The 26,249-nt window shown below is 30.9% G+C and overlaps 1 protein-coding gene across 2 annotated transcripts in view; it reads left to right on the top strand.

Annotated features, from left to right (window-relative positions):
• The window catches only part of Klhl1 (kelch like family member 1), a 358,829-nt gene extending 336,072 nt beyond the window's left edge, over nt 1-22,757 (top strand). For both annotated transcript variants that reach the window (XM_076872388.2, XM_076872389.2), the window contains 3 exons: nt 1,635-1,847; nt 18,314-18,485; nt 22,698-22,757. In XM_076872388.2, coding sequence (XP_076728503.2) covers nt 1,635-1,847; nt 18,314-18,485; nt 22,698-22,757 — 445 coding nt within the window. The remainder of the gene's footprint in view (nt 1-1,634; nt 1,848-18,313; nt 18,486-22,697) is intronic.
• The last annotated feature ends 3,492 nt before the right edge of the window (nt 22,758-26,249 follow it).

Genomic DNA, 26,249 nt, shown 5'->3' on the forward strand with positions numbered 1-26,249 from the left:
CAGCAACTCAGGAAGACTCTGTCTCCAAATAAAATACTAAAATGGGATGGGGCTGTTTCTCAATGGTTAGTGCCCTTGGATTCAATCCCTGGTATGAAAAAAAAGAAAAAAGACTACAAATTGGGTAAAATACCGATAGAAAAGGAAAGATCCTACAACATACCGCTTCATCAAAACATAAGCAGCCATGTCATTTCCTTTACTCTGTGGCTTCCCATTTCACTGAGGGGAAATATCTACTTGTGCCTGTGTAAGCTGCCATTCACCCTAAACTACCACTTCTCACCCCAAATACCATTCCAGCCTCATTTTTTCCTTTAGCCCTATTGCCTTTATTCTGTTTCTGAAACTTGGCACTAATTGTTTAGTTAGCCTGTAGTCTTTTGCCCTCCAGATATTCTTGCATTCATCTCCAATCACTTATAGTTTTTAAGTTTTCTTGAAAATGTCACCTTGAATGTGAGATCTTCCTTGATTATTTTACATTTCAACAACAATGCCTCCTCCCATCTATTGCATTCTTGACCCTGCTTCTGAGGCCTATATCACTCAGCTCCCCTCCACAGTAGTTTATAAATGTTTATTTTATATGTCTACTTCCCCACCCCAATACATCAGTAGAATTGAAGGCAGGGATTTTTTTTTTTCTTGTTTTATTTATAGTTATGTTCACAGAACTTTGCATGGTATGTGGCACCTATTTGGGAAGAAATGGGTGAATAACTGCAACACCATACCTACCTGTGACGAAAACTTCATGACTGTTTTCACCCAAATTAGTATTTTTAAAGGTGTAAGTGCCAGTTATGATGTACAGTTTATTTTCCTGGGTTCCTGTCATACTTCTTGTTATTTAAATCAATATACAAAATGAATGTATTAAGTTTCAGTAATATTGAATCAGGCTAACATCATTGCATATTTTTTTCCTTGGAAATCGTGTGTTTAGCTAAGAAAGTTGGTTATGACAATAGTTGTTAGGGTTATTCTTTTTATTTAGTTTCTTAAATTGTGGGGATGGAACATAAGGATCAGGCATGATTTATACACTTCCAAATCAATTCTGATTAGGGTACTACTTTTTTTTTAAAAAAAAAAAAAGGGAGAAAGAGAGAGAGAGAGAGAGAAGAAAGAGAGAGAATTTTTTAATATTTAGTTTTCAGTGGACACAACATCTGTATTTAATTTTTTTTTTAATGTGGTGCTGAGGATGGAACCCAGTCCCTCTGCGCATGCCAGGCAAGCATGTTACCGCTTGAGCCACATCCCCAGCCCAAGGGTACTTTCTTATATCTTATTCTATATTTTAATAATTAGTTCTCATGTTTATTAAGTTTAATATATTAATACTAATTACCTCAGCCATAAATAATTTAAGTCATTCTAAGGTTCTAGAAAACATAGAGATTCAAATATTATATTTATTTTTATTTCATCTAGTACATAGCATATTAGTATAATAGGTACTGAGGATAGATGTACTCATTTGTAGAATCTTTAACAAAATCTCCATGTGAAATAATGTACCTGAAGCTCACATTTGAAGAAATTTGTTTTTTAGAGAAACTTCTCTTTTCTGAATTTTGTTACCCAGACTGTGATATTAAATCATGTTTTTCCAATTGTGTTTTTAGGTTGTATTCAGTTGGGGGTCGTGATGGCAGTTCCTGTTTGAGTTCAATGGAATACTATGATCCTCATACAAATAAGTGGAACATGTGTGCTCCGATGTGTAAGAGGAGAGGGGGTGTTGGAGTGGCCACATGTGACGGTTTTCTTTATGCAGTAGGTGGTCATGATGCTCCTGCTTCAAACCACTGTTCCCGGCTCCTAGATTATGTAGAAAGGTAAGACCCCTTGGGCATTGCTAAAGTGTACGTTGCAGTGCTAATTACACTGATGGTTAATTCTAGTGATTGTGAAAACTGTACTTTAGGAAAAACAACTTAAATTCCTCCCCACCCCCTTTCACACACACATTCTTTCATTTTCTCATTTTCATGTTTTCTTTTTTTTTTCTTTCTTGCTTCCTTCCTTCTTAAATCCCTAAATTTTTCTTCTCATGATCCTTAAATAATCTGAAAATTTCTCCTTGATGAGTTTCTAAAAGGTTGGTTCAAACAGTGTTATTTACCAGACATGAATATTTGTTCATCCCTTTTTTTGGGGAAGGGGAATATTGAGGATTGAACCACTTGACCACTGAACCACATCCCCAGTCCTATTTTGTATTGTATTTACAGACAGGGTCTCACTGAGTTCCTTAGTGCCTTGTTTTAGCTGAGGCTGGCTTTGAACTTGAAATCCTCCTGCCTTAGCCTCCAGAGCCTCTGGGATTGCAAACATGCGCCACCATACTCTACATTTTTTAAATATTAGATATTTTATTTGTTTGTTTTGTTCATCCAGTCTTGTTTGTTCTACCTACCTCTTCAGACTCTCAAAGACCTATTATGGATTTCTTTGTTTTAAGACACACTCTTTTAAATGTAAGAGTTACTAGAACTATTTTTATTTATAATAAAATCTCAAACTTGAGATCCTTCTGCCTCAGGACCTTGAGGCCCTGGGATTACAGGTATGTACCACTGTGCCCAGCTTCTTTCAACTCTTCCTGAAAAAGACCAGGTACACATAGTCCAGAATGAGAAAGTACCTTAACTTCAGGCTTAGTGTTCCCTTTCAAGGCTTTGCCTTGTTTAGAATTGTTATACTTTATGCAGTAAGGATTTTAACATCTTTAGTAAGACTCATGGTGATATTTCCTGTTATTGAAAGATGCATGCTGATCTATAGGGAAATGAAAATATAGAATACTGAGATCAACTGGTGTTATCAGTTAGAATAAATAAACCTGTTGTACCTTCAAACCTCTCAGTGGTGTAACAGCATGATGCTACTTGTCTATGGTGCTATCACTCTGACTGTGTAGGGACTGCTGTGATACTGTCTTCCCACCCTCATGAAGTGTGTGTATACAAACACATAGAGAAAGAGAGAGGGAGAGTGCACTTGCACAGCAGTCCCTACACTGAAAGGAAAAAAAAACTGATACTATGAAACTTTTCACTGGTTCTTAAAGATTCTACTTGCAAGTAATACAATTCCCTTTCTTCGTACTTTAGTGACAAACCGGCCATATGGCCACAGACGGCTTCATGAGGGTGGGAAGACAGTATCATAACTTCCCCATGGGAGAAGAGTAAGATGTGTTTCCCACTGAACACAGGGAAACTTTTCTTTTGATATTAAGAAGTTACATCATTTATACTCATGCTTATAAGTGGTATAGTTAGTTGGAGAAAGATTCAATAACTTTGCTAGAAATAATATCATTATTCTACTGAGGTTCAGTCTATTAGCAAGAGATAACTTTTGTTAAGCAGTATCAACTCAAATATATGCTGTTCCCTCTATAGATATCCATAAATAATGTTAAACAGTATTGCTGCTCTGTGAAATGGACTTCATTTTTATGGTTACATATACATAGACAAGGGCATTAGGCTTACCATATTTCCATTAAATATTCTCTAATCTACTGAAATTAGGAACTATAGGTGTTATAGTAAGGATGATGGTGAGGGTCTAAATAAATGGATTTATATTTTTATACACATAAAAATGCAATTATTTTTTATTAAAACTAAGTAAATTGAGAGGTCTTTCACATTTTCCTCTGCTGAATTCCTGGGAAAATGAAGGAGAAGCTGAATATGAGCAGGGTTCTACTTTTACCTTGAATATCATATACAAATGCTGCTAATGAAATGATATTTCATCCAAATATTCCCTCTAACTTTACTGTATGATGTATTGAAATGTTGTTTGTGAACAGAGGCATAAATAATTCAGTCTAGGAATACATTTATGATGCAAAATTAGATTTAAATAAGCATAGCTATTTTAAGTTATAGGAGTGTAGTGAGTACACACAGCTTAAGTAATGCAGAAGCACATAGTATTCTCATGATTCTGTCCTAATTCATACTACCTGTCAAAGTAATAGCATCCTTGCATGTTTTGTAAACTGTTTTTTTATTGATGATTTCACATGTAAATCATCAATAAAAATGTACATAATGGTGTTTCTGTAGAACTATTTTGCACATATAATGTGAAAAATATTTTACTATATAATCATAGGCAAAACAGAATACTGGAAATAATGACTAGTGTACAATGCTGTATTTGCTAGGTAGATAGATAGGTCAAATTTTAATATACTATTTGCATAATTCCTTATGCAAATGCAAATATATTATATAATAATGGTATTAAACACAGTTATATAATACTTAAAATTTTTACATTCACCTCTCATAAGCACAAAAAATATCAGATCAGAGCAAGTTGGAAACCAGGGACTGAGTGAGAACAGGGAGTCCAGAATAGTATATGGAACAGACAAAATTTGATTTTGTGCCCGAGTCTCACATTAATGAGAGCATCTTGGCTGACAAAATTTGTTTCCAAAATATGCAGTGAGTTCTAGGAGAATTTAAGCCTATAAAATATGCTGCATTAGACAAAGAACTTTCACACATCTATTTATTTAGACAGCAATTATTATATTGTATATATTTTGCAATGTGCCATACAGAGTTTACAATGTGTTTTAAGAGACAAGAAACAAATAATCAGAGCTTAATATTTAATAACATTTTAATACTGTATAACATTTAATATTAACAAATATTTTATTATATTTAAATAACAAATTATATCATTAATAATTAATAATATTAACATGTTATACAACAATACTATCAATTAATAATATTTCAAACAAAACTGGAATCCAGGCCATAGATCAGAAAATGTCTGCAAAAGCATCAATACCACTTTTGGCTATTAGTAGATCCAAACGACTTTGCTCTCAGGTCTGCATCCCAGTAATGAAGGATGATAAGAGAAGAGTTTAAAAGTAATAGGAACTCCCTAAACTTTCTGACACCCACTTTTGCTTCTTCCAATTTCTTCTTCTCATAGTTGCTAGAGGAATATTTTCATAATGCAGATTTGGCCTAAAATAATATAATGATAATTTTGCTTTGTGCTAATTATCAATATCAATTAAAATTATGCTTACATCAGTCTTTCCACTAAAGTTTGCTCCATAAGTTGGGAATGACAAGATTACATTTCTTCCTAAGTATTTCTGCACTTTGGCAAAATCCCTGGTAGAGTAGGCACTCAGTCAAGATTTATTGAATCTGACAGTAAGAAAAATGACCTCAAATTTTCCCCAAGAAAAAATATCTTCAGGGAAACTAAGTCATTATACTGATACATAAGTGAATTAGAAGATGATATATAGAAAGAAATGTTAAATCATCTAGTTATATGTATCATGATATATCATCTCTCTATGTATATGTTATATAGTGTGATAAGAGTGATATGTATATATTTCTCTTTCTCTCTGTATGATATATATGATAAGAGTGAGCATTGGATGAATGGAAGAATGGAAGGATAAATGGATGTTTGGAAGGACAAATATATAGTAGGTTGTTACTAGATTCTTTTTACCAGATTTTCGTGTAAATGTCTATTTCCATCATCTTTGGCTGAATATCAATGATTCTTATATATTTAAGATATTTATTCAATAGACAAAAAATTTCAGGGTAGATGGTGCCTGAAAAACAAAGCAATGGTTCAAATATTAATTCAAAATATCTTTATATGTTAATCAAACACAGTTAACAAGTAATTGTAAAAGTATTTTATATATTATAAATAGACAAAAATTTTCAAGGTCTATCAAAATCTAATTCAGTCAGAAAAATTTATCTAAAACAATAGTACTTTTCTTTTTTTTCATCCTACTTCATTTCCATACTTTTTGTTTACACAAAGTCCAAGAATTGTAACATTTGTAGAACAGGAAGAAGTGAAAAAGGAGAGATAAACTATTTGCTCAGATTATTGATATTTTTCTTAGTTTTTTTAAGAACCACATTAATTTTTAGTTTGTTTTATATATATATATATATCCCTAAATTTAAATTTTTACTTATGTTTTATATATATATATATCCCTAAATTTCTTTTTTTGTATTTACAATAGATAAGGATTTTATGAAAATTTAAGTACTGAGGGGCTCAGTTTTATTAGTGGATACAATAATTGTTAACTGATACCACAGCTATTAATAATTTAGATATGATTAGATATTTTCCAGAATGACTTATGAGGCAGGGGACATTTTTGAAGTGGTCAGCTGAAGACACTGACAGAATGGCCTGCTGGAAAGCTCTGTCCAGAATTCTGGCATTATATTTTTTTATCTGTATATTTTGAAGGAGAACAGTCCTATGAAATGGCAGATGTTCATGAATTGATGAAACATGTCACGTCCTATATAAATGGGAGGATATAAACCCTGTTATCAAACTGAAAAATTCATTTTTATTTTGGCAGAAGTTATTTTAAATGCATAGTTAGAATTTACAGGTGTTCTGTCATATTAATAGAGAAAGTAATTATGTAAATAATATATTGTTTCTTAGTTTGGAATGAGGAGATGCTCATTTTAAAAAAATGAGCTTTAACCAGTATTCAGAACTCCTGGGTATGCTCCATCTTCTATTGATTGGCAATAATTTAAATAATTTTTAATCATCTACTGCAGAATTGCATCTGAAAGGACTCAAAGAGCTGCTTAGCTTGCCCTTGTTTTCTCTCTGTTCTATCAACAACTCATTTTCTCTCTTCTCAACCTTGCAAAGTAGATGTAATAAAACATGACATAAGTCAAAATAGAATTTTTCATTCATCTTCTTAGAAAAGGTGACAACAAATTAACTTTTAAAAACATTTTTTTGTATAGAAATAAATAGTGAATACAGAGAGGGAAGTAGAAACCTAGTTTCTTTGTCTTCCTTTCTCAGTCTGTTCGTGCCCCTTATATTTTTAAAAGAAGTATCAAATAATATTGGGAGAATATTAATAAAAACATAAAAATATGCTTATTCAAAATAAACATTAAACACACAATCAACATGAGAGTCTGAAACACATTATGAATATTGAGTAGAATTATTTTTTTAACATGAGCTAACCTCTTTCTACTTTGTCATAGAGTGGAAGTTGACAGTCAATTCAAAACCATTTCACCTCTCATGTAACCCTAATTAACAGACTTCTGTAGTTGAATTCAAACAGAGAACATGCCCTCAATACCCTGTGTGAGATTCCTGTTAAGAATATATTCTGATTAGAGAATAATATAAATATTGAGACTGAATTTGAAACTAAGAATCAATCTTGAATGTTTGCAGCCTGATATTTAAAACATTTCTAACTTTTTAATTTCTTAACTTATAAATAGTGCATATTTGTTGTAGATGATGTGGAAAATTCATAAAAGAAAGCAATTCCATCAGTTATTATGAAACCCAAATTTATTTAAGTAATCTGTCTACGTTTTATTCTTCTTTTTGTATTTTAAGATACATTTTCTAGCAAATATTAACATTTGCAAAAATGTCACTCTGTTTCTTTATTTCTTTCTCCTAATTTACTTTCAGGCTATTATCAGTAGCATAGCACATATGGAATACTTAAAACTGTATTGAAGCTGGGTATGATGGCACTCACCTGTAAACCCAGTGGCTTGGGAGGCTGAGACAGGATGATTGAAAGTTCAAAGCCAGCCTCTGCAATTTAGTGAGGCCCTAAGCAACTCAGCAAGACCCTGTCTCTAAATAAAATACAACAAAGGCCTGGGGATGTGGCTCACTGGTTAAGTGCCCCTGGGTTCGATCCCTAATTCCAAAAAAACTATGGATTGATGCATATGGAATGTCTAATAGGTTGGGCCTCCTGATCTTAAATTCTACCAGAACTTATGGCATTTTAAAGTATGGTATGAACCAATAAGATGAGGTTTATTATTTTTAAAATTTATTTGAATATACTTTAGATAAAGATATTATTAACTACTTGTTTGTCAGATTAACAAATATTTCCCTGAGATTATTTGCTTAAGTGTAGATGTTGTACATTTCTTTTAAGAGAAAAATGTATGAGTTTTTTCCTCTGGTATATATCTCTGACTACCAAATAATCCCCAAATCTTAGTGGTTTATTTATTATCTATCAAATTTATTATCTTTCATGATTCTCTGTGTTGATTGATTGATTTCATCATCAGGCTGACACTACAGTTATCTGGAATTAAATGATGGAATACTCAATATTCCATTTAATTCTCTCTCAGTACTAACAATTAAGGGTAGCTATTGTTGGAGAGATCTGCTTATCCGTTTACCAAAGAACTTTGGTTCTCTGCTGGACTCTCCTTGTGATTTGAATTTCTCCGTATGGTAACTTGAGTCCAAGGCAAGGTGGTCCAACAGGAAATGTCTCTAAGTGGATCCTATACAATGACTAATTAAGCCTTTAGAATATATTTGTTAATGTCCCATTAGTTGACTCAAATCACTGTGATGTGGGAATCACAAACCACCCAAAGGCATTACATTAAGAAGCACAGTTCATTAGGTGTCAGTATAGTAATAATTTGCCCAGTTGTCATTATGTTTTGAAGTAGTTACCTGTCCTGATATCAGATATACATGCATCTATATTTTATCCTTATTTTATAGCTTTAGCTGTTTTCAGTTAACTCTTTATCTAGTAAACCACTTGGCAAATGATATAAGATGTTCATGTCCATTTTAGTCTCCTTTAAATTAGATCATTATAAACTGAAAAGTACTAATTTCAACCAATATTATAGAATAAATTTAATATAAGCTCTTTTTCTGTACTATTTTTGTTATATGCTCATTACTAGTGCCTAATCTATACTTTTGATATTATGTATTATATATTTGTTTATAGAGCCTTTTATTTCCAAACTGTTAAATTTTATTTTACTGAAATAAATATTTGTACTAAAATCATATGTTAAATATTTAATTTAATAAATTAAAATACATATGGTATTAATCAATTTTTGTTATTTTTAACTAATATTAGTAAGAGTCAAGCATTATTCATCTTTCAAAATGGCTGTCCTATACAATATTATTTTTAATATGACCATTTAAAAATTAAGTAAAATTCTCCTGATATTCTAATCAAAGTTTTATAGGCTGTACTCTGTTCTTAAATGTTCCTAAAATCATTTTTAACAATTATATTTAAATTGTTATTTCAAGTTCCCTTAGATAGTGTTCCCTAAGTAGAACTTAAGTCAACACCTAACATGTTAATACTAGGTGTTAACAGATCCAGGGAAACAAGAGATGGATGGAACAAAATTTGAATGAAGAGAGGAAAGCAAATACAACATGGTGCATTACTGAGTTAACACCAAAAACCAGAGCTGGTTGCACATTCATTCAAATTCTCTTTGAAGAAGCCCTGTAGGATTGATAGAGGTATCTTGAGAAAGTGCCACCGATAGTGGTGAAGCCTGAATACTTTGAGTATCCTTTTGTGAGATCAATTTGCATGTGCTTGATGAGCAATCCTCTCTCCCTTTGTCAGTACACTGCCATTCAGGATCACCCACAGACCACAACTATTTACTGATCATAATGCAGAACAAATCAAACAAGCATGCAGATCTCTGGTTGTACAAAGACCAGTTCCATTAAATAAGCTATTAGGAGAATGATTGACATGTGTGTTGGGGGGGGGGGGGTGTATGTGTGTGTACGCATGTGTTTGCACATGTGCATATGTGGGTGTGTTTTATCACACAACTCTCTCCTAAGAGAGTTCAAAGAAGTAAAAACAGTTTTTAGGTAGACATTAATATTATTTTTTAAATAATATTTTTAATTATAATCAACCAACTGCACTTACACGTAAAACTTTTATATATTTTATCCTCCACAACATTGAGGTGAAGTAAGTCACCACTGTTTTATCCTTTTCTTCTTTTACTTTGGCATATTTGTATAAAAATTTTATCTTAATACACAAGATTTGTTTTACCCAAATATATTTTTACTTTCTCATCAATTATATTCTTGTACACATATATTTCTTTACCTCTTTTCACTCCAATGTACAGATATCATTTTGCCTTGATTTTGAAAAAAAAATTCTGTGCTTTTTTTAGTCATACATGATAGTAGAGTATATTTTGACATATTTATAGAAACATGGAGTTCATCTTATTCTAATTAGGATCCCAGTCTTGTCGTTGTACATGATGTGGAGATTCACTGCAGTGTCTCATGTATGTACACAGGAAAGTTACGTCAGAATCTTTCCACTGTTTTTCCTATTCCTATTCCCCCTCCCTTCTTTGGAAGGAGATAATTTTTTTTCTCCTTATTTTAGTTTATTGTGTACAACTTTCTAAAAAGAGATCTAGATTGTTGTATTGCAATAGTTTCCTTTATAAACAATATTTTTATATATACATGGAATTTTATATCAAATTGAACCAACTTCTGAGTCATAAAGTAAGCCTTAAAAAATCACAAAACTTGAAATTTCAAAGAGTGTATTCTCTGACCAATGTGAAATTTAATTAGAAACAAATAGCTAAAAGGTAACTTTTAAAATGCTAAACATTTGAATTTAAGGAATTCAATTTAAAACACCACATGGCCAAAATTAGAAAATGATTTGAACTGAATGATAATAAAAATGTGATATATCAAGCTTTTTTGAATGTAGCTAAAGAAATACTTAGAGTAGAACATTTTGTTAAGTGCCTTCATTTAACAAATAACAAATGCTGAAAAGCAACGTTTTATGTTTTATCTTAAGAATATATAAAAATTAGAGAAAATAACAATCAACAAAATTGAAGTGAAAAAAGAATTAAAAATCTATTAGTAAGATAGAAAATAAATATATGAAAGGATTAAAAATAAACTTTCATTTTTCAGAAAATATATGTAATACAGTTTATAAACTCCTTTCTAGAATAACAAGAAATAAAGAAAAGAGAAAAGAGAGAGAAATACTTACATCAAGAGAAAATGAACAAACAATACTATATATTTTACAGACTCTAAAAATAAAATATTTGATATGTTTACATTATTATTTACAAATTAAGTTATGAGCAAAAGAAATACATTTGAAGAATTTTATGACTTAAAAAACCTTATACAAGAAAAATAAAACAGAAAGAAAAAAATGTTGGTCACTCTCTAAATAAGTGCAAATATTGAAAAGAACTACCAAATCCTAAATCTTACCTATCTCCATCTATCTAATCTATCTATTCACACATCTATATAATGTGTGTGTGTATCTGTATATATTGAGAAACAGAGACACAGAGAGACAGAGAAATTCATACTCTCCAACACAAAAACACATATATAAAATAATAAAGCAGTTAAATTTCAATTTATTTCATAAATTTTTGATTTTATATGAGAAATAGAAATAGAAATAAATGAAACAGTATAATAATAAAACAAGCTAGCATCTGATTAAGTACAAAAATGATGTCAGCATCCATTCATAAAAAACTTATAAAATAAATTAATTTTATTAATTTGATAATGAACATTTACAAAAATTAATATTCAACTATTGAATTTAGATTTTAGGATTTTCATTTAGAAGAGAAAAAATGACTGCTAATATTAATTTTATTCAACATTTTAGTAGAACAAATAGCCAGTATATAAAAGCGAAATATAAATACCCAATACATAAAAGCCAGTATATAAATAGCCAAATATGAAATGAAAAATAGCTATAACATTGAACAGAGATATAAAAATACATTGGTAATCAAGATTACATGAAAGATACTGAATGCTAATCTAATCTCAAATTGGGAAATGTTAGATTTCACAAATAATATTTATTATATATTCAGTTATCTTATAAATTAATTATATTTCTATGTGAAAGCAATAAACCATAACAAAATTATAGTATAAATGTTACCATTAAAATATTTTTTTAAATACCTAAGAATAAATCTCACAATAGGTATATATTTTTTCTAAACACAAAAATAAAATATTACTGAGAAAAGTTTTAATATCATAAATAAATGGAAGGAAATGTTCTGTTCATAGAATAGAGGACTGAATATTTTTAAAATGCAAATTATCCTCTAAATTGATTTATAGTTTCAATGTAATCTTTATTAATTTGAAAATGCTCTGCATAGTGTGGTCATAGGTGCATACATATATCACAAATCTTATCATAAAACTTAAATAAAAATCAAAAGCACACCCCAAGTTCCAAAATAACCTTTCTTGCATTACTATTCTATATTCTAATATTTTTAAAGTCAGAGTTTCCATTTTGATAATCTCATGAACTGTATATAAAAACTTACTACTAAGTTATTTTAAGTAAGATATTGTGGTATCACTACAGTATAAACAAATAGACAAATGAAACAGATTTGTATGCTCAAACAGAATCAAACAGAAATCTTGATTATGGGAAAGGAGAAACTGAAGAGCAGTGAGGAGAACCCAATTATTATGACAAACAGGGCTGGGTCATTTGGATATTAAATATACAAAAATATTATTCTTAGTGCTTATCTCATAACACACCAAAAATTAGTTCAGAGTGCATTTTAGATTTAAATGTGAAAAATAAAGCAATAAAATATTTAGAATACAATATAGAAAACTATAGTCAAAGTATTGGAATGTGAGATATTTGTGAACATAGACCTAGAAAGGGTTATCAATAAAGAAAGATATTACTGTTGAAATGTTCTAAAAAATACCATTAAGAGGATAAGAAAGTAAGCCAGAGCGTGAGAAAAATATTTGGAATACATACAATCAACAAATGCATTGATTCAACTATAAAAATAAACTAGAAATAAAATGCAAACTATTTTTAAAAGAACATTAAGGCATTAAAAAAAGATAAATAGGCAGAACACATAAACAAGAGTGCTTCAAAAGATGACATCCAAATAGGAAATTACTATTGCAAAGAATGATTGATGTTGTTAGTCCTAAAGGAAATGCAGACTAAAACTTCAACATCTATCTTTCTACCACTTACCTACCAGAAAGGTTAAAGTGAAAACAGCCTATAGTACTAGAGCAGGTAGAGCAAGTGAAACTCATTACACTAATGAAGGGAGTGTAAGTCAACACAGTTTCTTTGTCAAATGAATTGACAGCACTTTCCACCTTTCAGTTTTTTTGACCAAAACATCTCATTCCTTAATATCCATTAGCATTGCAATTATATGAAAATACCTGAACAAGAATGTTTATAGGAACATAAATGCAGTATTAATGAAGTTTTTAACAAATAATTTTATTGTAATTATTTTGCATTACTATCCTATATTCTAATATTTCTAAAGTCAGGGTTTCCATTTTGATAATCTCAAGAAAACTGATAGCAGATTGTTTCCTTTATAGGACAAAATAAAATTATTTATATTTAACCAGCACTAGAGCACTATTTCTTACTTACTCAAGGCACAAATAATTTATTCAAATTAATTCAGAGGTAATTTGTGTAATCCATTTTCTTGAAATCTACAAACTACTCTTTCAGAGCAGTTTATTCATTCTCATAGCATTGGCTCTTCATTTTTGTCTTTTCTTGTTTCTTTGTGCTCTTATTTGTTTGGCTCTTATATTTATTTATTTATTTTTAAACAGACAAACATACCTAGCTATAAAACACTTGTATATTGTTTCGCCTCTTGTCTATCTGAATGCTTCCTATAAAATTTGGGAAAATGAGCATTCTCAACTCTCTGATACCCAAGTAATGCTGTTCTGATTAAAAATAAATTTCCTTTAAATATTTTAAGACCAAATTTTATCCTTAAAGTATGGAAATGACAATAGAGCTTGAAAAAAAATTAGTAATTCTTTAGGAACTGTAATAGGGATTTTCAAAGAGAAACTAACATTTTTTTGTGTGTGAGTGACTATCATATGCTGTTAGCAAGTTTTCATTTTATAGCCAATTTTAGCAACTCTATACTGGTACATCTCTTGCCTAAGGGCTATAAACTTTAATAGAGTATCTGATACAGAGGTTACTCTCCTACCAGGAAGGCCAAGGTAAGATGTGAGATGCAAGGAAAGCAGGCAGGGTAAATATAAAATCATACCCTGCCACTGCTGAGTTTTTGTTGTTGTTGTTGTTGTTGTTGTTTGTTTGGTTGGATTATTTTCCCTTTGTTTGTTTGTTTAATAAAGTGGCAACCAGGGGCCAAAAAACGTGTAAAATTACATTGTTTCCAAAAACAAGACATTAAAAGTACAAAATTCATTGTCAGTAATGTTTTGGAAAATGTTTATCCACCTTTAGATCCTCTCTTAAGCTAAAAACAGACAGTAATCTCATTTTGGGGAAAACTTTGTTATGTCCCCAGGCTAAGAGGGGAATCTGAAGAGTTTCTGAATACAGAATAATCATCTTAGAATTACTAATGTATAAAGAAAGATAATGACTACTGGGTAAATTTAAACTTGTGTGATCACTTCCTCAATATCTGTGGTAGAGTATGTATTGGAGGAGGAAAAGGGGGCTCAGGTTTTGGTTTGGTTTGATGTCACTGTAATATATAAATTTAAATATTATCACCACTGCCATATATTCATGAAAAAGATTGCTGTTACATATTTGAAATATTATCTACATTTCAAAATAGGTACATCTAATTCAAAGATTTGTGGATTCTAGAAACATTACAACTTTAAAATCCCATTCAAAAAATGTGTGAAATGTAGCCAGGAGAGTGGCACATATCTGTAACTTGGGAAGCAAAGGCAGGAAGTTGTAAGTTCAAGGCCAGCTTCAGCAATTTAGTGAGACATTTGGCAACAGCTCTGTCTCAAAATAAAAAGAACTGGAGATACTGCTTAGTGGTAAAGCTCCCCAGGTTCAATCCCCTGTACACACACACACACACACACACACGAAAAGTGAAATGTCAAACTTAAAAAAGATCTGCATTTATAAATGTAATTTAATATTTCTAAATGTGTCCCTAAATGTTGGACATATTAGTATTTTCTTAATTCCTCTTCAAATATGAGAGTTTCATAGTTGTTTACTGTATATATTTAACTTGAAGAACTAAACCTTTTGAAATTTATGACTGCTTAACACACCAGTGTTAGCCATTTTCTCAGTTCCCCACATGACTTCTTTTATTCTTTGATAAAATGATGAAGTCTGCTTTGCAGACAATATTTGAAAAAAATATAACTCTGTGGAGCTGAATAATGATTAAATAAAGTCTAAAATATGAACACAGAAAAAGCTATTCATGTAAAGTTAGTATAACAAATGCCCCTCTGAATTTAAGATAGCTACAACGCTATTATCTCACCAATAAAAATTCAATGATTTTTTATTAAAATATAATACCTGTGTTGTATTAAAAATTTCCAAAATGTCTCAGTCTTTTAAGTTTTTGGCCAATTTGAATAAGTATCCAACTAAAGCCAACTTATATTAGTTTATTATAGGTCTGACTCACATTCAATTTAAAACAATTACTTCTGCATGTTTATTTATTCATTTTTTTCTTTTTTCTTTAGTCGTTGATTTGTAGAAAAAAACAGTAAATATTCTTATTAAATGGGACACATTCTAGATTGTACTATTTGTGTACTTATAGTAATTTTTTGTCTTTCTTATCCCTCTCAGTTTTTATATTTGTATATTTCAAAATGTTTGTGGAAAAGGTTTAAAAATTCAAAAGAAATTCTGATAAATAGAGTATATATCTGTGGCTGCATGTGTCTATATGTGCCTGCTTATTTTTGTAATTTTGCACTTATTAATCTGAGCATGTAAAATCAAATATTTATATGTTAGGCAGCTTATTCTTCAAGGTGATCCAGGTTTCGCAGGTGTTCAACCAGTATCTCATTTCACACATGTCATCATTACAGTGCACAAACCCTTCAACCACAATGTAAAAATGCATGTGATATCTTGAGTAATATGATTAATGTCTGTAACATAAATTGGAGATCTTTTGTAACAACTTGACTTATTTTCAATAAACTATAGGTATTTTTGGTTGTTTGTTCTTGTATTTTAGGTGTGTGTTGATTGAAAATTTCAATTGGTGAAAGAATTGGAGCAAGAAAACAAGCTAAAAATATGTTTGCTGAGTTTAAAAGGAAATATTTTCTTCTAGTCTTATTTTTATACCTTCCCTTTTGGATTCTTACTAGTTTTTGTTTTAGTGTTTGAACCAGCAACTGTGAAAAGCAAAGGAATAGTTCTAGCTTCATTCTTAACTGAATTAAAGCACATTAATTAAAATAGTCTCCAGGATTTTGCCAAAGTATTGTATATAGATATTTTGAAACTGAAATTCATTTTTTGTTCATTTAAATAATTTGGACTCCCTAACTTCAATTTCTTTTTTTTATTCATCAATTAAATTTTACTTTATAATAATTTCAATTCAAATCCCAACTAGGAAGTGGAGTGATTATAAGTTTGTTTACCAAAATTAGTATATACCTTTAAAGGATTTGGAAAGAAATCACTTCTGTTTTAAAAAATTTGTTCTTTTTAGTTATACATGAGAGTAGAGTAAATTTTGACACATTTTTACAAACATGGAGTATACCTTATTCTAATTAGGATCCCAATCTTGGGGACATACGTGATGTTGAGATTCACTGTGGTATATAATTATATATACACAGGAAATTTTTGTCAAAATCATTTCACAGTCTTTTTTATTCCTATCTTCCCTCCCTTCCCTTCATTACCCTTTGTCTAATCCACTGAATTTCTATTCCTCCTCCTTCTCCCCCCACCTTGTTTTGTGTTAGCATCCCCAAGTCAGAGAGAACATTTGACCTTTGGGTTTTTGGGACTGGCTTATTTCACTTAGCATGATAGTCTCCAGATCCATCCATTTATCAGAAAATGTCATAAAGTCATTCTTCTTTATGGCTGAGTAATATTCCATTGTATATATACATTTTCTTTATTCATTCATCTGTTGAAGTTCACCTAGGTTGGCTTCATAGTTTAGCTATTGTGAATTGAGCTGCTATAAACATTGATGTGACTACCTCACTACAGTAGGCTGATTTTAACTCCTTTTTTATACAGTGAAGTGATATAACTGGGTCAAATGATGTTTCCATTCCTAGTTTTTTAAGGAATCTCCGTACTGCTTTCCAGAGTGGTTGTACCAATTTGCAGTCCCACCAGCAATATAAATGTTCCCCTTTTCCCATATCCTCACCAACATTTATTGTTACTTGTATTCTTGATAATTGTCATTCTGACTGAAGTGAGTTGACAACTCACTGTAATTTTAATTTGCATTTCTCTAATTGCTAGAGATGTTGAACATTTTTTTTATATATTTGTTGACTGTTCATATTTCTTCTTTTGAGAAGTGTCTGGTTAGTTCTTTTGCCTACTTATTGATTGGGTTATTTGTGTTTGTTTGGAGTTAAGCCTTATGAGTTCTTTGTATGTCCTGAAAATTAAGGCCTTATCGGAGATGCAGGTGCCAAAGAATTTCTCCCATTTTGTACTCTCTCTTCACACTCTTGATTTTTTTTCTTTGCTGTAAAGAACCTTTTTAATTTGATACCATTCCATGTATTTATTTTCCTAACCTCAATTTCTTGACATACCAAACTCCCTCATGGTGAATACTAGTAATCTTTCTACATATCTTAAGAGTGGCAGTTCTGTTCAAGTTATAATTATTTCCTCAAGTTTCAAAGGCTCTATATTTTTCTATTAAATGAATTAAAAACATCTTGTCTAGGAAATCAGACAATCAATAAACTGATCAAAACTTATGTCTTTAGATACATTGCTATCTCATACTTCTTTGAATTTAGCCATACTACAAAACTATTTCCTCAAAGCTAGACATACATATTTTTAAACTGTAGCTCTTTTGCACAAACTTCTCTTTCTTTTCTAGCAAATTTAGGCTAAACTTTTAGAATTCATGGAAAAGCATTTTCATCAGACAAGTACACCATGATTCTCCCAGGTTTTAGCCAATTCTTTGATTCATTACTATAACACTCTACACATACCATTTTAAGGGCACTTGTATTGCTGTGGAAAACATTTGTGTATCTAAATTTTCCTAGTAAAAAAGAAATCATGATATTTACCTTTGTTAAATGAATTTGTACTATATAAGAGTATAGGTATGTTTTTTAAATACCTTAAAGTTTAGAAAGCTAAAAAATGTGGCTATCAATTGCAAACACCTGCTCAAATGGTTGAACTTCTAAGGAAAAAATGACTTAGTTTTTTTTTCTCATGGCATGTATTTGAAAAATTACCATTCATCAAGTAAAAATTGAATGCAATTAGAATGAGTTATATTCTATTGTCCTTGAATATCAGGTATGATCCCAAAACAGACACTTGGACCATGGTGGCTCCTTTGAGTATGCCCCGAGATGCTGTTGGAGTGTGTCTCCTTGGTGACAGATTATATGCTGTTGGTGGCTATGATGGGCAGACATACCTCAACACCATGGAATCCTATGATCCACAAACTAATGAGTGGACACAGGTAAGACTGTCATCTACTAAAGTTACTTCAAGTATAAGAATTAACTTCATTTACTTCTTTGGGAGTAAGAAGATACAAATAGTGATTGATCTAGCCCAGTTGCCTTCAACTAACAATGATTTAGTCCTAGGTTAAGATTGAAATAAATATCATTAAATTACATTTTATGTATTTTTCTGTTGCATGTAATATTAAAATAAACTTGTATTGAAAAGGGACATGCCTGCTTCACTTGCATTTTCACTTTATAATAAGCCATACAAGGAACAGGAATTGAATTTGAGTTAGCTGAAGCAAAAAAGTAAAAGTGTCATATACTTCTTACAAAATCCTAACACAAGTATATTTGGTTTTACACACAATTAGAAAAAGGAAATTGGTGTCTGCAAAACTCGACCTTTTTGCCACTCATGTTTGCCTGTTTATTGGGTCCATTCTTACCTAAGAGAATTTTCCATTTGGTGCTGTTGTAAGCTCCCACTCATAATCTTCATAACCACAAATGAAATAAAATAAATTGTTGTCCTAGTTGAATTAAAAAGAAAAACAATTCTAAATAGCTTTTTGTATATAAAGTACCCAGTCCTTGACAGTGAATTTACCCAAAAGAGGTAGGGAATGATTGGCTTAAATGGGACATTAGCCCCTGAATATAGTTAGGGACTCATGCTTATGCTAGAGTGTAGCAGCTCCCATTCTGAGTGCATAGTTAGAGGATGCATGCTGGTGTGTGTGTGTGTGTGTGTGTGTGTGTGTGTGTGTGTGTGTGTTAGGGAGGATGAAAGCAAGACAACCCAAGTAGACCTAAGTTTACAGAAAGCACCTGAAGCTTACAGCTTCTATGTGCTGAATACATTCTAAGACTTATGTCCTTATAGTCAATTGCTCTTTCCTTTTTTCTTTCACAATTTCCTCAATATTTGTATCATTTTGCATATTAGTCAGAAGTCTAAACATAAGATATATTCCAAACAAATACATAGCTTCTATCAATGAGTGCACTGATTTTCCAAAGTCTTACTTGGTTGAAGTTGATTAATGATCACATCTCATATGCATTAATGGATGGAAGTGCAGAATAAAATTTCTAATGTACAGGCTAAGGTACCTGAATTATGAATCTCCCTCCCCCTAAAAGAAACCTCTTGAATTCAGTAATAGATATATTTGGTTGAGCAAGGGGAAAAAAATGGAAAAATGGAGGAAAGAAGGTGAAATATTAGAATAAATGAATTCTGTGAGTTGCTACAATTCTTTAATTGTGAGAGAAACAATTTTTATCCAAAGGGTACCAAATATAAAATAAGTTACTAATGACTGCTTTTCATATTGTTGTACTAAAAGTTTAGATATATTTTGAGTTTTTAACTTTGAGTCCTTAGTATTTCCAAAGAGTACTACAAGAATTAATGATATTGTATTTATTTAAAAAGTCCCAGTTCAAAGACATGTAATTGAAATATATCACTTATACAAATGAGCATTAAAGGAAGTTTGTGGGTGTATAAATTATATATAATATCTTCATAATGTATATGTAGTATAGAGCCATTATGCTTATCATTCCTCTAAAATTGAAATCAAAATAATGCATGCAGTAATAATAAGTTTTAAAAACCTCCTAAAGACTATTTCCCTCATCTGTATTTTGTTATACTCTTTTGTATCATACAATGTCTTACAAACAGCAAGGCATTATGTTTTATAACTTTATTTTAGTATAATAAGCATTAATTTTAAAACTATTAAATTACTTTAAGATCTTACTTCCACATCTTTTCATTATTCATATTTTTAAGACACTTGAGGGGACTATCAACAGACCCACACAAAAACCTTTGAAAACTCTGAGGATTCCAGCCTATTGAAAATGTTTCTTATATATGACATTTAATTCCATAAATTTCACTCCACTTACCCCTTATGAAATCCATTGGTTATCCCATATATCATTGCTCCCCACCCCCCAGAACAAGTGGCTGATCATTGGAATGAATAAGGCAAAATAGTATCCAAGGATATGATTATTTGTAAAACTTTCCATGCTAGCTAGAATCAGAAATGATGAAAACAGATTAGGGAGTAATTCCCATACATAAGTCTTAGTGTGTTTTGTAGAAAACATATCCACATATCTGTGTGTGCTTATGAATGTGTTTTAAATAAATTTGCCATTAAACATTAGGCTTATTTCTGCCATTTAGTTTGAAAAATACAATACATGTGCTTATAAAGAACTTTATTCTATTTCTCATAGCCTGGGTAAAATCATCGATTCCTGTGTTCTCTTGCTGTACTCTTCCAGTATTCTCACACTGTATGCCTCTACAAGCTGAGTATAAGAAAACAAAACAATGTGTCTTTTTTTTTTTAAAGAGAGAATTTTTTAATATTTATTTTTTTTTAGTTTTCGGGGGACACAACATCTTTGTATGTGGTGCTGAGGATCAAACCCGGGCCGCACGCATGCCAGGCGAACGCGCTACCGCTTAAGCCACATCCCCCGCCCAACAATGTGTCTTTTAATAATCTGTCTCCAAATACTATCTTGATTGGTAAAATATAGGGAATATGTGAATGTTTCTCATGCCAATTAATTGAGAACTGTCCTTTCTACTCAGTTAACTTTGGCGTGCATGTGTTCAGTTTGTTTTCACACAACATATCATATAGGATTGAGAATGTGTTCCAGGGAAGCCTTTTAATATACCTGCCAATATAGATATACGTAAAAAGTGAAGCTACTCAATCTGTTTGCTGTCTAGTGCACAGTTCTTCCCAGTATTGAATGTATATCAGAGGACCTTTGAGAAACTTTTCAAAAACATTTACCCAGTACTCATCCATTTCTATTTAATGGTAGGAATACTACATATATATTTGGTAAAAGCCCCTTAGATGACGCTGATGTGAAACAACACCTGAAAACAATTAGGTAACTACAGAAACACAAGGAAAAGCACATGTATTTTAGAGTTAGATGCATTTCAATTTCTTCACTTTGATGATGTGTGACTTACATATTGCCTCTTGATGCTTGTGCTTAATGCTCTATTCATTCACTAGTCACATGGAGCACATGGAGATGACTATACACAAGGTGACTGCAGATAATTGTGGTGACCTATAAAAATTATTCTTAGCACAAAATCACCTATGAAGGACTTCACATGCTCCTTTCCTCCTCTCAGTTTAACATCAATTCTAAAGGAAGATAAATGCTATTACATTAAATTAGCTTTTATAAACAATGTATTGAGTGAAAGGAATAAAAAATTAATATTACTTGAGTTCTTTTAAACTTACAGTGAGATAATGGGTAACTAAATACATTAGAAAGAACAGATAGATAATGAAGTTAATTTCCATATTTAGAAAATGAGAAAATATTCTTTCTCAATCCAGTTCATATTAGTTATTTTATTTCTTACTTTTTATTCACTTTATTTCTAGCATGGAACAATAGTATTTAATTTCTAGTCTACCCTGAATCCTTAGATCTTAATAATAAAAATTGATATCAAAAAGTCAAATTACTAAAATGTTGGTTTACATCTAAAGAAAAAAAATCTTCATTATAAACTATGTAAAATTTTTAATATATGTCTAGCTATTTTTGTATTTAATATTATTTTTAAAATCCAGTTGTCATTTCAATGATTGTCATAACTTGAAAAAATTTAATAAGCCACACAGCAATTGTAATTATGGCCTATTTATGAGAAAATATTGAAGTTACTCCATTGTATGTCTCTGTCTGGAATGAATGAATAACACATTTAATTCAATATAATATCTGGGGAAATAACTTCAAAATGATTGCAGTGAGTGTAATAGCTGTTTCTTCTCAAATATAGTCCAAGCTATCACTATGAAGTATCATTGCAAAAGTATACATGCAAACTGCAGAGTAAATCTTTATTGAAAATTTTTCTATAGAAATTTCATTTTACTGAAGCTCTAGTTTATTATTTTTCTTAAAAATTCCATAAATGACTGAAGGTATTACCATTTTTAATATACAAATCACTGTCTTTTTAAAAATGCCATTGTCAATGTTTCCATTTTAATGTACTACTTGTGGATGAGAGGAGAAAATGCAAGCATATTTATAATTTTTATAATATTAACCTTTTAAATATATTATAATTTGCATATTTTACTCTGAGAGTAAAATTTGTCTGAAAGTTGTTTTTTTATCTTTTTGGACAGATGGCATCCTTGAATATTGGGAGAGCCGGTGCCTGTGTGGTCGTCATCAAGCAACCTTGACTTATGTTTATTTTACTTGGAGGGATTTTATTTGCTGGAGTGGTTATTTTTATATTATATTGCAAGAATGAGAATGTCCTGAGATGAAAACATTTCAAGAACAAGGATTTCTGTAGATTTACCTACTGATGTCAAAAGAGGTAAAGATCAAAGAGAATTATAGGGAAGAAGGAAACATCAAAGTGGTGCATAGTTCTGGCCATATGTTAGTTCAGGAATGGTAATTGGTAATTTATTTTGTATTGTAGCATACAATAACTAGAGTTACCAAAGGCTTGTTTTTTCTTGAGCAGTTGAAAGGAGACTAATATTTATGACATGAATAAATTACATGACAGCAAATCATTCTATTGTTTTACAATCTGTGGCAATATGGAACAGGTTGCCAAGAGTAGAAGATATGCTGTTTCATCTCACAGAATCTGATTGATTTACTGTTTTCCTAATCAGATGTGGTCATAACAGGAAGCAGAATAATGTTTTATTAAAACAACCTGCTTCTTCCTCATTTTCCTAAGCTATGAGGAAAATTAGAGAATAGATTCATGCTTGTCTCTTGCATTCAGAAAACAAACTGTCCTGCTATTCAAAGCTGCATATTTCATCAGAGACAATGGTTGAAATGTATTGCAACCATATTAGCAATCTAAACTGGCAAAAGCAAGGAATTGTTTTCATTAGGCTTGCCACATTGCTTTGTGATTTGAACACACTGAGCCAAAGAATCAATACAATTATGGGCTTTTGCCTTATGTTGAGTTCAGTGTAAGCATGGAAGCTAGTTATTCTGAATGTTATATATATATATACACTGCATGTAACGTCCTTTAGAAATTTTGTTTTTTAAAAAATATCTTAGAATTTTTCAAGAAAAAATATAATTCATTATGTTGGAGTGTTTATGATTATTACTGTAAAGAAGACAGGCTTCAGATTCTCATTTCCCATTTTTTCAAACTTGTTACATTGATATGTACATTATTTTAAGCCAAATGTTTGTAGTTGTTTAAATCATAAAATAATAACATTGCATAATATCCTTAATAAATATGCCCATGTAAATTTTAAATACAATTAATAAATAATAGAACATTTGCTTTTATCAGTGTATCTTTCTTAAATAGATTTTAATTTAGATCTAGGTTGAAATTGACAGAGAAAAACAGTGTTATTGTCTTACTTTTCAAAATTAGAGAAACACAAATTGATTTACTCCTAAAGCAATACCATGCAGACACCATTTGTAGTTATTGTTGTCTTTTGTGGTCACTGACTTGAGACAGTATTAGTGCCTTGAAAATATTCATCATATAATAAATTAAGAATTGTTCAGAAGTTTTAAAATGCAAATAAATTCTTCTTTTTAAGTCAATGTAAACCACAAAATTCACTTATTGTTGGATGGTGAAAAATGTTTGGAATCTAACAAGTAAGGAAATATTATTGAGAGATTTTCCCAAGAATATATTGAGAAACTATAAATTCCCCAAGATCTAGATATCAAAATTATTACTTACAATCCACTATAGAAAAAATGATGTTGTTATAGATAAAGATGCTAAGATGCTACTGATTGTTTTTAAATTCTGATTTAAAAAAATATAACTCTCACCAGTAGCAAAAAAAAATCAACTCGAATGAATTAAAATCTTAAATGTAAGACCTAAACTAATAAACTCCTAGAAGAAACAAAAAGGGGACACATTTCAGGACATTGGAATGGGTTAATTTCTTTTATTGGACAAGATCCCAAATGCACAGGAAACAAAAGCAAACATAAACAAATAGGATTATATCAAACAAAAAATCTTCTACAACAGCAAAGAGATCCCATCAACAAAATGAAGAAACAATCTTCCGAATGGGAGAAAGTTATAATGTGGATAAGTGGTGGTGCAGAAAACTCATGTGTGAAACAATGCAAGAATGTGCAGAGGTGAAATGATCAGATCATGAGATCCATAAACTTATCTGTGGATTAATTCACTTGAATGAATAATTGGATGGTAACTATAGGCAGGTAGATTGTGGCTGGACGAAGTAGGGCAATAAGGTCATGAATTTGTGGTTTGTATTTTGTTCCTGTTGAGTGGAACATCCTCTGCTTCCTGGTTGTCATATCCTGAGCTCTTTTTCTCCACCACATCTTTCCACCATGATGTTCTGTCTCATCTCTTGTCCAGAGCTGTGGAGTTGGTCAACCATAGACTGAATCTATGAAATCATGAGCTGAAGTAAACTTTTCCTCCTCTAAAGTGTTCATGTTGGATCTTTTGGTCAGAATGACACAATGCTGACTAATACACCATCTAATAAGGAATTAATCTCCAGAATATATAGCAAAACAAAGAGCTCAATATGTATGAGACAATGTTCCTTGTTCTCCCCTAACCCGCATTAACCTACATTCTACTTTCTATGGATTTAACTATGCTATACACTTCATATAACTATAATCATACAATATTTGTGTTCTTTTTACTGGAAATATTGCCTTTTATGGAAGGGTGGGTGGGTGATGCTGGGGGTTGAACCCAGAAACTTGTGCATGCTAGGCAAGACTCTAACAACTGAGCTATATCCCCATCCCTTGCCTTTTGTTTTTTAGCACTAAATAATACTCCACTGTATGTCTAAAACATGTTTTGATGATCAATTCATCTATCCATTTGTAGTGAGTTGCTTTCTTTCCTTAATTTTTGTGAAACGTTCCACTCTAAATGTTTGTTTGTGATTATCTCCTCACAATTCTTCTTTTAATCCTTTTGGATATATATCTAGAAGTGGAATTTCAAATCACTTGTAGTTACAATATTTTTGAGTGACCCTCCTACTATTTTCCACAGAAGCTACACCATTTCATATCCCCATCAACTGTGAACAAAAATTCCAATGTCTCCACATCTTTGCTAGTACTTGCCTTACTCTGATTATTGCAATTTTTAACATCTTTTCATATACTTAATGACACTTTTACAATTTTTTGTAAAATATCTATTCAAGTACGCTGCCCATTTTAATGGGTTGGTTGCTTATGCTACTGTCAAATTGTAGGACTTCATTATTTACATAATTTTCAAATATTTTCTCCCACTGTATAAGTAGTTTTTTTTTTTACTCTATTGAGTCCTTTGATGACAGTACCTTAGTTAAGAGATTTAACATTTTTAATGCATTTTTTCTGCTTCTCAGTCTCAAACCCTTCATTACAACATTCCACAGTTTGAAAAAAAAAAAGAAAGAATTAAAGAATTGTCAAATAGGGAAGATATTTTACTATAATGAGCAAGAAACACTTTTCCTTTTGAATCTATATTTTGGCAAATGATAGTAAAGAAAAAAAATGTTTTTATCTTTATTTTACATTCTGAGAATAAAATTAGTTCACCAGAACTAATTTATTAAAATGTGTTGAAATATTAATTGAATACTGAGTATATTTTTTAAAAACACAAATTTTTCTGTTTCAGAGCTTCAATCTATTATTCACAG

Source organism: Callospermophilus lateralis, chromosome 12, assembly GCF_048772815.1.
Source record: "Callospermophilus lateralis isolate mCalLat2 chromosome 12, mCalLat2.hap1, whole genome shotgun sequence".
Taxonomy (NCBI): Eukaryota; Metazoa; Chordata; class Mammalia; order Rodentia; family Sciuridae; genus Callospermophilus; species Callospermophilus lateralis.